Below are 15,955 nucleotides of genomic sequence, written 5' to 3' on the forward strand. Positions count from 1 at the left end.
TGGTGTGATAGAAGTGAAAATTGTAAAGTTGGTGTGATTTAGAAAAATTGGATAAAATAAAAAGAGATTCATAGCAACTGGCAAATCTACATCAGTTATTCTGTTAAACAAGAACCCACAACATTATAAATATTACAGCTGCAAGAACCTACCCTTAGACACAACAAGACTTGGAGCCAACAACAATGAGATAATGAAGATAAGAAAAAAGTTCTTCTTTTGTGTACCTTGAAGCTTTCAAAACGTTCATAGATAGAGAATTTTGATAGTGATGTGTAGGAGGGTAAGATTACAGACTCGAAGCTGTTGTGTAAAATGGGGGTTCCAGCAGTGGAGCTCAATGCCTTGTATTGCACCTGTTCCTGCTGAGGCCAGCTGAGGTAGCTGACAGTGTGCAGAAAAGCTGCACATTCTCTTTCTTTACTTGCCACCCCTTTCAAGCCATGGGGGAGACCACCGACCTCAACCCATGCAGCTGGCCATTATGCAACACCTGCTGTCTCCTGCAATAATATGAGGCTTGCCCACCTCATCACATGAGCATGCTCATTAGCCAAGGCATTCTCAGCAGTACCAAACATCAAAGTCAGCTGCCACAGCCATCTGCATTGAGTGCGCACGGTGTTTAAAGTATCAAGTGGAAATTTAAAAATGTCAGGTATACATGTATTTCTGAGTGCTTATTTCAGCAGACTAACTATCAACTATTATTAATTGTTTCTATAAATGTTTTAAAATTGCAAATAGCACATTTTTTGGTCCATTTTAGATTACTTACATAGAAAATAAACTTTTATGTATTTCTTAACATCACACTACCTACTATAGTTGAACCTTGATTACACCATACATATTTATATCATGTTGTTTAACCTTGAGGTATATTATTTTCAGTGTATTATCTATGTCTGTAAATAAGGGAAATATATAATAAAAGGTTTCTTTCTTTGATTTGAAGTCACTTTGGCAGAGCTTATAGGTGGAGGCACCCATTTGCTACTCAACTCTTTGTAGCTTTCTTCAGTCAGTCACTCTTTCAATCCTTGAATTAATGCCATATTATTCAAGGCAAATCAAGGTATCAGGAGTACAATGCCTAAGATATAATGATTTCAGTATATAATGAGAAATGTTTTGTACTATTTGTTATCCAGGTGAATTTACTGAGAGCAGAAAAATCTGACATGCTAAAGTAGAGCTTGAAAATGATATTACAACTGAGAATAAAGAGATGAACAACAGATGCTGGTTGTAAGTGCTTGTAATGGACCATTTTTTAAATTCATTATACACGTCAATGCAAAGAAATTAGGAGTGGAGGCTAAAATGTTTTACGTAGTATAAAATGTTAAAAAACATACTGAGAATATCCTACTTATATGAGAAAAACAATGTAATACAAGTTATTGCCAAAAATTAAGAGTTAAGAAAGTATTCCTCTGGCTGAGATAGGAAAAAATACTTCTAGTGTAATCAGTAGACAGCTAAATGACATGTAGAATGTACCAGTATGAGCATGGGCAAATGTATCTGCAAAAAATGATGCATGAAACCTGCAGCAAATTATGACCTCAAACACTGAAGGTTTACGAATAATTAGTTTCTGATTAACTGTAAACTTACTTGTGAATGTTGAGTCAAATTGTAAGTTTGTGTTTGCAAAATGAACACATGGTTCCGTAACTGTTCCCACCAACAGAAATGGTATTTCAGTTTCTAGCTCAGGCACACAGAAATACCAGAATGACTCAAAGATACCAACTTCCTCTGATAAAAAGCTGAAGGATGCTGTTGTCTTATGCCCACTTGCTAACCAGCCACTTACTGTGTCACAGTGGAAGGGAAATTCTTTTTCAGACACAGATTCACTCAAACGGTGCCAAAAATAATGAAAATTTTTTTCTGTAGGATTCAAAATATCAAATTTTCTGTAAATGAAAGCATATGGTCATATTATTAACATGTTCATAAAAGTATCTAGTGTAATGTAGCACAGCTGTATTTCATGATATCACATTATTTGTCTACACCAAAGGCCAGCTACATGCTTCTGTCCACATTAAACCTACTAACAAACAACAGTACTTACATTTTGACAGTTGCCATCTTTCCCATGTCAACCATTCCCTCCCATGCAACCTTGGCATTCAAGGAAAACATATTTGTTCAGGTATAGGCTCTTTACAGCAACAAAACACCATTCTCACCTCAGCCTTCACTGGACATAATTACCCCACCAGCCTAGTTCAAAAGCAGATTTCCCTGGCCATCACATCTAATACTGGTACTGCTGATCCCTCCAAAAAATAACTTTGGAGCACACCATGCAATAAAACAACTCCCTGTTTTAATTCATTTTTTGATACCCTAATGAAATACTTTCCAAAGAGGCAATTCATTGAATAAGTGATTTCATATAATACCTTAAATTTCATAAAATTTACTATTTCATTTGTTTACTTGTATGCCATGTTTGTCCAATATATGCTAGCATTATTTTTCATTCAGTAATGACAACATAATTAACAAAAATTAGGTTGGCATTGTGGTTTTTCACTATTTTGTATAATGTGATGTATATCTTATGTAAAAATCTTTTATATTGTATACTCCAATTTGGGCATAGTATATGAAAGGTTTTGTGTACAGTTATTCATAATAACTTTGAACTTTTAATTGTTAATTTTATAAATTTACAGTATTGTTTTGTTAACTTCAGTGTTAAGAACATATAACTAGGGGGAGCAGAAAGCTCAAAAAGCTCAGTTGGAGACAGTTCACAGATGCGACAATTGTGTCGCACATCAGTGTAATAATATAATTGTTGTACTACAGTTTTGTGACTATGTAGTCTGTTGTGTGGAGTGGGCTCCCACCAACAAGTTGTGCAGCTTGTTATTAATAAACTGTTATAAAACAACTTGGTGCCTGGATTATTTTATGGAATTCATGTAACTAGATACAGTTTGCAGATGAAATGGGCTGGTATGACAACTTCAGCAGCAGCGACAGAAAGCAGATTACACCAAGTTACACTGAACTAAGATATGTAGAAGCAATGAACTGACCTTTATATACTGCAAAACTAATTAATAAAGTGTAATGTTTGGAAACTGTTTTAGCAGTAAGCATATGTATTTGTCTCAAAGTTAATTCTGAGTGGTGGAGGCCACAGTGATCAATAACAAAGACACACCCATGATCACGTATTCTTCATGTCATTGGAACACAAGTACAACAACCAACTTTTCAAATTCTCTGTTTAATCAAATAATCTTTCAATGATTATTTTTTTTATTTTTGTCACAATTCCAGTCCCCCCCTTGCCAAAAAAATTTGTTACAACCACTAGTCACTCAGCATTATACTGGTATGGAATGTATTCATCAGCTACTTCAACAAGGCTATGACTTCCTAAAATCATGTCCTGAAATGAGATCCATTCTTTCTGAGATTTTGCCCACCATATCTTCAATAGCTTTCCATCACCCTCCCAATCTCCACAATATTCCTGTCAAACCCTACGCTCCTTCTGCATCTGTGTCCCTATCCTATGTCTTCTACCACTGTGGCTATCTCCACTGGAAGACTTGCCCAAGGCAAGGATTGCAATACAAACTGTATTTTGTCTAGTAAATACCTAACCATGTCCAATATATTTGTATATATTCTATACATATAGGATTTGAAGGACTGACTAAATAAATAAATAAACCTCCTACCATCACATATATCAGCCCTGTAAAGGGCAAAACATATACTATGAAAGGGAGAGCCACCTGTTAAATGACACGTCATATACAAGCTATTACATAAACATTATTTGGCCTCTTACAGTGTCATGACTACCACCAAATTATCACCTAGGATGAGTCAGCTTAGGCAAAGGATGTATACTGGCAACACACAACAACCTGTTGTAGAGCATGCTCTACAACATGACCATTGTGACCTCAGTGCGAGTTTCACCACACTCGCCATCTGGATTCTTCCCCCAGACATCAGTATCTCAGAAATCTGCAGGTGGGAACTAGTGCTACAACATGTCCTTGGTTCTCACCACCCATCTGGCCTTAACTTATGTTAATTTCTACTGTCAAAGTATTTCTTCAAAGTAACTACTCTTTTCTTCAATCTGATTCCATTTTTTACATCTTTCATTTTTTTCCGGTCTATTTTTTGCTGTCCCCCTCACACCTCTGTTACATACATTTCACTTAGCTTTTCAGTCTTATTAACTCACACATTACATTTTAGCAGTAATCGCTGTCTTGCATATTACACTGTCTTCCACCTTTAAACTCTCACATTTTCAAATCTCATCCCGTGCAGTCCCCAACAATCAGTCCTTCGTTCTCATCACATCCCGTAAGTCTCCCTTGACCCACAGTTCTGGGTGACTTTTCTAAAATCTACCCCTTTCCCTAGACCTCTCTAGTCTCTTTTCTTTACCCCTCTTCCTTCCCCTTCAACCCTTCTGCCTGAAGAAGGAACAACTGGCTATGAAAGCTAGCCTAATTATAACCTTCTTTTATGTGTGTGTTCTGCTACCACCTGATGAGTAGATTTTGTATCTATCCAATTGCATTATGTTACTCACTCTGGTGCATATGAGGAATGACACTCCTGAGAAACAATATGCACTCACACATACCTAGTTTTTCAAACACATAGAATATCTTCAATTTTGAAGCCATTTGTCCATGGTCCACAAAAACTTCGGTGTATTTCCCTTTATCTTTCTAATTAAATGCTTCCTTGTATTCAAACATGAACGAGCAAAAAATAATTCTATTTAAATGCTTCCTTTACAGGATTACAAAAATTATATGAGATGTTGTTGTTGGAAGGCTACAAATATTGCATATACTTTACAGTTTGGTTTCTGGTGTAAGCACAGTCAAAACTCTCTGAAACCATTTGTTGAAGAATTGCATGTTCATAACATTATATGTGAAAATATTTTTTCCTTTTAAAAACACTCTCTAACTTTCTCCCTTTATTCAACTGAGACACTCAGTCATGTTGTGCACACTCATGTCCTCAAAATATTGATATCTCTCCAGAGTGCTTCAGGCCATAGTGGATTTCTTTGATATTGTTTTTAGAATGGATTCTGAAAACATTTATGATGTGAAACCCAATTTACTGTTTCCTCACATTACATATTGAGGGTTGAGAATAAAGGTATGGAGGTAGATGCACTGTTTCTTGATTTCCAGAAAACTTTTGCCTCAGTAGCACATCTACACTTATTATCAAAAGTATGATCATATGGGGAATCAACAAAGTTTGTAACTGGATTGAGGAGTCTTTGGAAGGGAGGACACAGCATATTATCTTGGATGGACAGTCGTCATCAAATGTAGAAGTAAATTCAGGTGTGCCCCAGGGAAATGTGATGATACTCTTGCTGTTAATGTTGAATATTAATGACCTTGGAGATCATATTAATAGAAACCTCAGACTTTTTACAGGTAATGCAGTTATCTATAATCAAATACTGTTAGAAAGAAGCTGCAAAAATATTCAGTCAGATTTTAATAAGATTTCTAAGTACTACAGAGATCTTCAACTTGTTTTAAATGTTCAGAAATTAAAACAGAAATATGCCACTAAGTCATGATTAAATCAAATATTTCTTTTTGATTTCTCCTATAGCCAGTATGTAATTAATTTGTGTGTTATTTTATCATCTCTCATACCGTACACATGGGTGTCCAGAACCAAAGCTTTTGAATTCAATCACTTTTGTGTCAGAGTTTAGTGGAGCTCCTGGTACAAAGGAAATGTCATTTCCTATTCTGCATGGAGCTGGCAAGGAAGGTATTCGCCTTCCACTACTCAGGTAGTCAGATTCTTCAATTTGGAAATGGCAGACTGGCATTAGGGTACTGCCATGTATTACTACACATTTTTTTTCCATGTCCGGCTGGCAATTCAATACCCTAAAAAGAGAACATACAACTTTATCTTATGTATATTTTTTCACAGCAGAGAGTATACTTTATACAGATGAAGAATGTAAGATATGGTATAAATTCAAATATGACCTAGCAATTTATTGACAATACAAGGAAAAGGATAGACTGCTACTCACCATAAACATGACACACTGAGTTACAGGCAGGCACAATGAAAGGACTGCTATGACTTAACTTTCTGCCAAAGCCTTCTACAGAAGAAGAAGAAAAAAATTTATTCATTCACTCAAGGAAGCACACCTCAACACATGACCTTGTCCCGAATTGCCAGAGATTGCTGTCATGTGTACATGAGATGTGCTTGTTTGTGTGAACATTTGTGTTTGTGTGGGCTATCTTCTCCGAACAATTGAACTGAATTTCATTTTATCCTGTAAGATTACATTGTGTACAGTAAATGTATGTGTAATATAGGAAATGTCAAAAGTATTAACATTCATTATCACTTATTTTTCTACACCTTTAGCTTACATTTTTACATAATTGATAATGAATAACAATATATAAAAATTTAATGCCATAAGTATTCTGTAATACTGTAAAACTCTTTTTCAATGAGATAAAGTTTAAGTTTCTTTGGAAAGTCATTGTCAAGTACACTATCTTGCAGGTTTTTAGGCAGACTTCTTAGTAGTCTGATACCAGAGTACTGGGGTACATTTTCTAGCATTGCCAGTCGGTGGGGTATGCTCCGTACTTCTTCCTTATTGTATTGTGGGTGTGTACACTAGCATTTGTAATCCAGTCCTCACTCTAGGTTTTGGCCAAAAGCTAAATCATAACAGTGTTTTTGTTGTGCCTGTCTGCAACTCAAATTTCATCCTTATATTGAGTAGCAATCTATGCATTTCCTTACATTGTTGATATTACAACCTGGAGTTTCCATTTTAAGCAGTTAATGAAGCAGCATTGAATAATTGTTTGCGAAAAGGAAGAGTAGGTCTCATAATATAAGCTGTTTATTACCTGCAGATTAATGTGGATTTATATTCGAACAGGAGGCTAGGTGAAAACTTAATACAACACTCCATCTCTTGGTTTGGTTCTAGACTTCCTTCCTTTGGACTGACTGAGAAGGGTATTTGATGTTCTCCTTCCATGCCTTTGTTTGTTCCTGAAAAAAAAACTGTTTCTTGTTCTCCCTAATCAACCAAAATAAAAAGAAATCCACTAATAGTTAACAGTACTTTTATTTATAAGTAATACTAATTAATTATTTAATTGAACTACATGATTTTCCTTTGTGGTTATAATTTATTATAAATCAGTAATGACATATAAGAGCTTTATTAGTATTCATAATAATAAGGGGATGACAACTTCTGATGAATGAAAAATATGGAAACCTGTATCAGTCATTTAGAGTTACAGACAATTATGTAAAATTCCTGGTACAACCATAGCTGACCACCTGTAGTGCCCTCATAATTACAGCCTTATACATTCTGAGTGAATGTGTATTTGAGCTGCTCATTCTCATTGCATTATGATGAAGAATTCTTTATCATTGTGAGATGATCACTGGATAAATAAATATACCAACTGTTACTATATTAAGAAAAAGATAGTTGTTACTCACCATATAGCAGAGATGCTGAGTCACAGATAGGCACAACTAAAATACTGTCACAAAGTGAGCTTTCAGCCACTGAAAGGCCTTTGTCAGAAATAGACAACACACACATACACACACACAAACACAACTCACACACAAAGCACATGATTGAAGAAGCATCTGGGTGGAGGTTAAGGAGGTGGCTGGGGCAGGGAGGGGGAGAGATAGCAGGGTGCTGCTAGTGGAAGCTAGGGCAGCTAGATGCAGTCAAGAGGTTAGATGGTGGATGGTGAAGAGGAGAAAGGGGCGGGGGGGGGGGGGGGGGTAGCAGAAATGGAAAGAAACAAAAACAGTGGGTGCTTTGTTGGAATAGAGGGCTGTGTAGTGCTGGAATGGGAGCAGGGAAGGAGCTCGATGGGTAAGAATACTGACTAACTAAGGTTGAGGGCAGGAGGGTTATGGAAAGGTAAAATATATTGCAGGGAGAGTTCCCATCTGCACAGTTCAGGGAAGATGGTGTTGGTGGGAAGGATCCAGATGGCACAGGCTGTAAATCAGTCACTGAAATGAAGAATATCGTGTTGGGTGGTGGGCTCAGCACCATCAGGGCCCAGTTGTTTCTTGCCCACAGTTTGTCAGTGGCCATTCACGCAGACAGACAGCTTGTTAGTTGTTATGCCTGCATAGAATGCAGCATATTGGTCGCAGATGACGTAACTGGTTTCACAGGTAGCCCTGTCTTTGATGGGATAGATGATGTTTGTGACTGGACTGGAGTAGGTGATGGTGGGAGGATGCATGGACAGGTGTTGCATCTAGGTCTATTACATTGATAGTAGCCTTCAGGCAAGGGACTTGGAGCAGTGGTTGTATAGGGATCGACAATAATATTGTGTAGGTTCAGTGGGCAGTGGAAGGGTGGGAAGGACAGTGAGTAGGACATTTCTTATTTCAGGGCATGATGAGAGGTAGTCAGCACTACACAGCCCTCTCTTCCACCAATGCGCTAACTCTTTTTACTTCTCTCCTTTTCTGCTATCTCCCCTCTCTCCCTCACCCACCATCTGACCTGCTGACTGCACCTAGCTGCCCTATGCTCCCTCCATCTACTCCCTGCATTCTTTCGCTAATGGTGCTATACTGTCCCCCCAACCCTACCCAGCTATCCCTTCCTCTACCTGCCCCAGCCTCCTCCTTATCGCCACAAAGTTGCCTCTTCCATCATGCACTGCTGCTTGCAGTCTGGCTTCAGCTACCAGAGACTGTGGTCAAGTATACATGACTTGTGCTTGAGTGGGAATGTATGTATGTGTATATTGTCTATTTTTGACAAAGGCCTTGTTGGTCAAAAGCTCACTTTCCGACAGTCTTTTGTTGTGCCTGTTTGTGACTCAGCATCTCTGCTATAAGGGGTTATATTGTTAAATTTCATCCTAGATTTTCCATTCTTTTACTTACTGTTACTGGCACATGACAGCTGGGATCCCAACTGGTCAATGGATGCAGCACTCCTGGTATTGGTTGCAAGCAATGCTTGCAATGACAGGTGTTTGTCTGACAACCAGCTGGGCTGATGAATGTAATTAACTTCTGTCATTATCAATTCCATTACAAAACTTGACGGAACTACCCCATCATTTTTTAAAGTGAACTTGTATTCAGATGTCTGAAAAAAGTCAGAAAAATTAAAAATTAATTAACAGTAGTAATTTACACTTCCTGGAAAAGAAGGACCTGATTTTACTTTCTTTGGTTTTGATGGAGGCTTTTGTAACATGTAGACTCCATTAAAAGTGAAGCAGAACAAGTGCTTTATTAGTATTCCATGAGTTTTTGCTGTGTGAATGAGATAAACTGAAGCTACAATTTCATCTTGAACACACTGTTACAGAAAGTGTCACTAATTCCTTTAACAATAAAATACAATACGTTTCACCTAATATCACAATCATTCTGTTCCTGCCAGTACTACTGCTGCTGCTAGTATTCTGGTGATGCTGATAGGCATAACTACTGCAGCGCCCGAGGTCAGCCATATCTGCTTCAGCTCAGATGGATTTAAAGCAATCTAAATAAAAATTACTTAATCGGTTATGACATAGCACACTGGAACTATTCCATCTGTTATATTTTAACTTTGTGAAAAATTAATGTTTTACACTGTGTTTATTTCTTGAATTCTGTACATTTTCTAAGTACTGCACATTTGTGAGTTGTTGGAATATTTCAAAATGTCAACTACTCTCTTTCCCAGTCAGATTCATTATTCAATACTTTTGAAGTGCTGATTTCAATGTTGCACTTAGATTTTCTAAGAATTCAGATGATTACAAATTACACTTCATTAAAAATTCTATCACGTTATTTAACAAGATACACACTATGAGCTATTAAGTATTTTTGGACATTGTGACATCACAAGATATAAAGGTTGGTAGTTCAATAAATAACATAGTCCAAATTCTGTGAAACTTGGAATATAAGATTTCATAGACAGCCAAATTTTACATTACTGATTTGGCTGCAATACTTGTTAAATTCTGATCCTTGTCATTGCACTTCTATTAACCTGATTTTCATGCACAATGTGACAAACTTTACTAACTGATGAGTCATTAATTACGAATTTTGCATATTTTACAGTGATTGTCAGTATGGTGCTTGTATTTGTAAGTAAGGTATCCCCAAAATGTATGAATGAAGTGATTTCACTAATACTTATGGTCCATCCTAAATAGCAGAATTCAACATTGCCACTTTAGGAATAATTGTGTAGTTTTTAAAATAACAATTTGTTCACTGGCCACAGTGGCCAAGCGACTCTAGGCCCTTCAGTCCAGAACCGCGTGGCTGCTACGGTCACAGGTTTGAATCCTGCCTCGGGGATGGATGTGTGTGATGTCCTTAGGTTAGTTAGGTTTAATTAGTTCTACATTCGAGGGGACTGATGACCTCAGATGTTAAGTCCCATAGTACTCAGAGCCATTTGAACCATTTTTTGAACAATGTGTTCACATTCCAGTCATAAATTAATGGACATCTCTCAAAGGTAGCAGTCTGCATGCAGGCCTGGTCAGTCTAACAAATATATAACATCCGTGCTCGCAATAGTTGCTCATATTACAGCTATGTCTAATTTGTTTATGGAAATACATGCACCTGCACTATGAAAACTAAGTGAAGTTGTTTAAAATTTCTGAACTGATTTTTGTAACTCAGGCTAATGAATATTTTGACAACTGTGTCATGGCTGGTAGGCGACTTCAACCGTCAATGTCATTTGAGTGAGCTACTATTGAGCACAATCACTTTCAATTAATGAATAAATTGACCACTGCAGTGTACTGTGTGTGAACTGTAGCATTTTGTGTGAATATTGGCATCGTTTTGTACAATGTTTTATTACTCGGCTTCTTGACTTGTTAGAACTAACACCAGTGGTCCAGTACAGTGTAGGAGTGGTATAACTAAGTTATGGCAAGGTAATTACGATAATAATTCTTTCTGTATGAATATTATGCAGCAAGACAAACATGAATGCTCTACTCAGAAGCACAGAGCACATTATTGAGTACACAGTGAGTCAAAGATCATCCACTGTAAAATAAAGTCACTAGTCAGCAATGTTAGCACTTTGGGTCCTGAGCCATTGCACATGGGTGTCTACCATAAAGAATGGATTATTTTAATGTAGTTTAAACTACTACAACTCATGAGAGGTTTCAGTTATAGCAATAAAATTACTCTCATTGAAAAACCTAGACTTTCTTGTTTAAAACCATATATAATACATTTCCCTTGAATTAATACATACTTTTGTCAAGCGTTATTATTATAACATTGTTTTTGAGAAAAGGAAAAATTGGTCAAAGGTATATTAACTGTATTTCCTAGAATGAATTTTATTTTATTTTACACAAAAATTGTAATTATGGTGGATACGGTATGTCTTATCTACAGTAACCTCCTGTAACTATTTTAGGATGCAATTTTGCTCTTTGTGTGGTAAATTTTGAAGCATGGGATTTTGCACAATGCTACTTTACATTCACTACACTGGTAGCTTGTGTCTTTTCGCCACACTTTTCCAGTCAGTTTTTTTCCTCTCAGAGAACACACTACACACTGTTTTCGTTTCTGTTTCTTACCTACTTCTGTCTCAATCTTTTCCAGGAAATGATTTCCAGTTGATAGTCTTGAGAGTCCAGATGGACCAGGTTGGGGTTCAAAATCTTTGCTTTGTGCAAGATATGCACAGATAACTGTCATGAAGTGAGATGTTGTGAGGTGTTTTCCAGTAACCTTATTGTATAATATGCAGGAAATTACAATTGCCATTAGTATAACATGGAATGCCAACTTTCTCCACCACTTCACAGTTTGATGTTCAAATGCGCCGTATGACAATCGATGATCTGATAAGTCAACACCAAACTTGTTTTTATTGTAGTCCACTACACAGGCTGGCTTTGACTTCTCTCTTCCTCTCTGATCAGTGAAAGTGACCATCTCAGAAGTGTGCCTTGTACTTATCATATGCACATTTCTTTTGTCCTTCCAACACAGTGGGAACATATTTCCTTTACGCCTGAAAATAAGTTCACCTCGCTGAAGGTTCGGATCTGTTATAACACGAGGCAATCCCTGCCGAGATTTTCTTGTTGTTCCCACAAGAGCAGTTTTTGCAGCTTCCAGTTCTGAAGCAAGTATTGGACTTGTGTAGAATCTGTCTGTAAACAAAGTGTAGCCTTTTTCTGACAGATTTGCAAGGCAATGTCTCTACCAGAGTCACTGTGTCAGACCTTTCACCCACGTAAACAGAGAAATTCCTGATGTAACCTGGGTCAGATTTGGATAACATGTACAGTTTCATACCATATTTATTTGGTTTTTGTGGCATGTACTGTTTGAAATACACACGACCTCGAAATTTACACATGCCTTCATCTACTGTAATTTTTTGAGATGGTGTATACGCACGCTGAAAATTAGCACACACATTATCTAGGAGGGGTCTCACCTTGTGCAGTGGGTCATAGCCAGTTTCTCCTTTCCTCTTAGCTAAGGAATTATAACTAATGTGGAAGTTTCTCAAAATAGAAAGAAATCTGTCACAGAAAAAGATGTTTGGACAGAAATTACACGACACAACAGGGTTCTTGGACCAGTGCTCTCGTATATGTGGCCTCACACTTACACACATATGGACTACAATTGCCAGAAACTTCCTTATTTCCATCAGTGTAACTTCCTTCCACTTTGATTATGAGCAACTTGGTGAAAGGGAATTTGTGCTTCGTAATTTCCTGATGCATTGTTGAGCATACAGATTAGATTGTTCCTCTATATGTTTCATCATACTGTCTGTCAGGAGACGTGAAAAAAATTCTTGAGATGCACTGTTCTAGTCTAAACTGACAACATCGCATATTCCAGATTGTCCTGAGAATAGATCAATATCTGGTGCACAATCAGTAGTCGTTTAACCTTCCTCAGAATCGGTGTGGCACGCAGGTCTCGGCTTTCCCCTTGCCGTCAGTCTCACTCATTCTTCAGGCACAATATCAATGGGATTACTTGCTGCTGAAGTGCTTGGACACCTGCTCTCCTCTTCTGAATCTATCAGAAGAGTAGTATTTGCAAATACAGTCATAATTATCTACTGAGAGTTTTTCCAGTGAAAATCTGAACAAAAATTATACATGTTTTGTTGTCAGAATTCTTTACCTGAACTGCCAGAAACTTCTTCTTGAACATAGTCCACATCATCATCAGAGTCATCTACAACATCTTCCTCTGACAAATCAACGTCACTTTCTTCTAAATCATGATATAACTCACGAGCAATTTCTTTGTCCATCAAGCCACGCTTCGCCATGTTGACACTACTGAGACTGCACAGTAAAAAATCGCCGCTCACAAAACTTGACAAATAAAAAGGGAAGCATACCCTTCCACAGCAAGCCCACACCATCTAGTGACCAATACTCGAACTACAGTCCATGCAGTGCCTCCCAGACAAGCGAGAGCCATAAGAACACACAAAGTAAGGAAGTGGAAGAATGAGAACACGTGCCTGTAAAATTACGGGCGCCGGACTTTTGGGCAGACCGTGCATGCCCCTATTTTTACGGGCATTGGTGCTAAGTGTTAGGAGGTATGAGGTTCCCATAGAGAGTGCCCCCCCCCCCCCCCCCCCCCCACTCTCCCTTCCTTGTAATGTGAAACAGAGGGGTGATGAGGTTGAGCTGCTCATTAGACTGCATGGAGGAATTAATCATGTAGGTATGGGGGCAGGCACAGTGTGCAGTCATAATGGGATTGATATGGGGCTTCTGACACTGGATGCACTGTGTTGGGGTTGGGTTGTGGTAGCTTATCCTTGTCTTCCATCACTGCTGCCATAGTGGGTAGTGATGTCTGAGGAGTGGTAACATTGTAAAAGCTATCAGAAGATAGCCACAATGAGAGGGCTGCTGTATCAAAATTATTAGGCAGTATACAAGAACAGGTGATATAGCAGCTGATGAACCCGTTCTTGGTGTCAAGTTTAGGGTGTCTGCCTTTCAAGATGAGGAAGTTGTCTATCAGTTCAATGCTCAGGTCATCAGGCTGGAAATTGTTGACATCAAGCTTTGCCATGAAGTCAGTGATGGGCATGGTATGTACGGTCACATTATCATGGAAACTGGAGGGAGTCAATGTGTCAGTGGTGGATGGGTCATCCTGAAGCATCCACACCACTTTCAAACAGTTCACTGACACTGTGGTGGGTTTTCTATTGGGAAGTATGTTGAAGATATATGCTTTGAGTTTTAGCACTTTGTGGGGGCTCCTATGCATAAGCTACAAAGTGGGCCAGATTTTATCACCTCAGAGAGAGTGACAGAGCAAGGCATGAGCATTATGTGGGTGAAAATCTTAGGTGCACCATGGGGTTGTGGAGGAAGAATTTCCAGACAAACAATATGTTCCTTAACCCTTACAATGGATGTTCAAAGTTCAGTGGTGTCAGAAAATCATATCTGAAGCAAGGAAACAGCAGGAATGGTGGGTGATTTGCAATATAGGTGGGTGAGTGATTTGCCACGTAGGAATTCGACAAAGGATGCATTGAGGCCTTTCTTCTGTGGTGTGGTGCCTATTCCTAGGCACACCAATGTCAATGCTTCTATCTCAATGTAACATTAGAACAGCCTTTAATGTTTGGTACCACCGTCCCACCATATCACTGCTTTGCACAGTGGGTGCCACAGAGAGAGCAGAGTGCAGAGAAAAGAGCAGACTCAAACTGTCAGCCCTGGTCACTGGTAATGGGCACAGGGCATCTGTAGTGAGCTATCTAGATGTTGAAGAAAACTCTTGACTGTTGCCTCTGCTGACATGTTGTATACAGGGATAGCTTCTACCTATTGTGTGACATGATCAATGATTGCTAGCATATACCAATAACCTTGAGATTCAGGAAGGGGTCCCACAAAGTCGATGTGGATGTGTTGGAACTGCCCTTTTTTATGGTAAATTGTTCAAGTGTTGGTTATCGATATTGTCCCCTTTTTTGTTTCTCTGAGAAGGTATATGTGTATGTGTCCTTCCTCTGTAATCTCTCTTGACAAGTGGCCATAAAAGTCCTCAGCAACAATTTTTGCCATTGGTTGGATCCTGGGATGTGCTAAGTTTCTGATTCAAAATGAGTTTCCCAAATTGCTGCAGGAATAGGGGACAAGTTTGATTTTGTGAGACATTGCACAAGATTTGTCTTGTTGTATCCGGTAGGAGGTTCATAGTTGCGTCATTGAGTAGGTCTTGAATTTGTTTCTCTCTGTGTTGTGCTTCTGTGAACTCATCACAATCAAGTTGTGCTGAGATAACACTGATGCATGGCAAGTAATTCACAATGATGTCATCTGTAGTCAAGGTATCAGAAATGTCTTGGTCTAATGTTTTATGGTGGGTCACAGGTTGAGACCACTAGTGGCCAGTGGTCCATGTAAATAATCAATGGTCTACCTTTGATATCATCCTTAAATTGATGGATTGTTTCATATACCACAAGTAATTCACAGTTGTAAACTAACAATTTGCATTATGAGGCAGTTATTTTTGGGTAAAAAGAATCTGAGTGATTGTTGGATGCCTGTAGGAGAACTGCACTGATGGAAAAGTTGCTCACATCTAAAAATTACTGATAACTGTGTATGAGGGAATGGATGGGCCAAGGTTGTCACATGTTTCAGGTAATCTTTTAGTCATTTGATAGCTGTCTACATTTCAGAAGCCCATTGTAGTTTTTGTTTGCCACTAGAGGTTTTGTGTTTTAGTGCCTCCATTAATGGTGTCTGTATGATAGCCACATGTGGTAGGTGGTGTCCGTGGAACTTTATCATCCCCAGGAAATGTCATGGTTCTTGCTAGT

General features: G+C 38.3%; 1 protein-coding gene across 1 annotated transcript; it reads right to left on the bottom strand.

Annotated features, from left to right (window-relative positions):
- Positions 1–13,812: 13,812 nt before the first annotated feature.
- On the bottom strand, positions 13,813–14,199 carry LOC124795671 (heat shock protein 67B3-like). The gene has a single exon (XM_047259744.1). It carries the CDS (start codon positions 14,197–14,199, stop codon positions 13,813–13,815), a length of 387 nt encoding a protein of 128 aa, XP_047115700.1.
- Between the last annotated feature and the right edge of the window lie 1,756 nt (positions 14,200–15,955).

This window comes from Schistocerca piceifrons, chromosome 4 (genome assembly GCF_021461385.2).
Source record: "Schistocerca piceifrons isolate TAMUIC-IGC-003096 chromosome 4, iqSchPice1.1, whole genome shotgun sequence".
Taxonomy (NCBI): Eukaryota; Metazoa; Arthropoda; class Insecta; order Orthoptera; family Acrididae; genus Schistocerca; species Schistocerca piceifrons.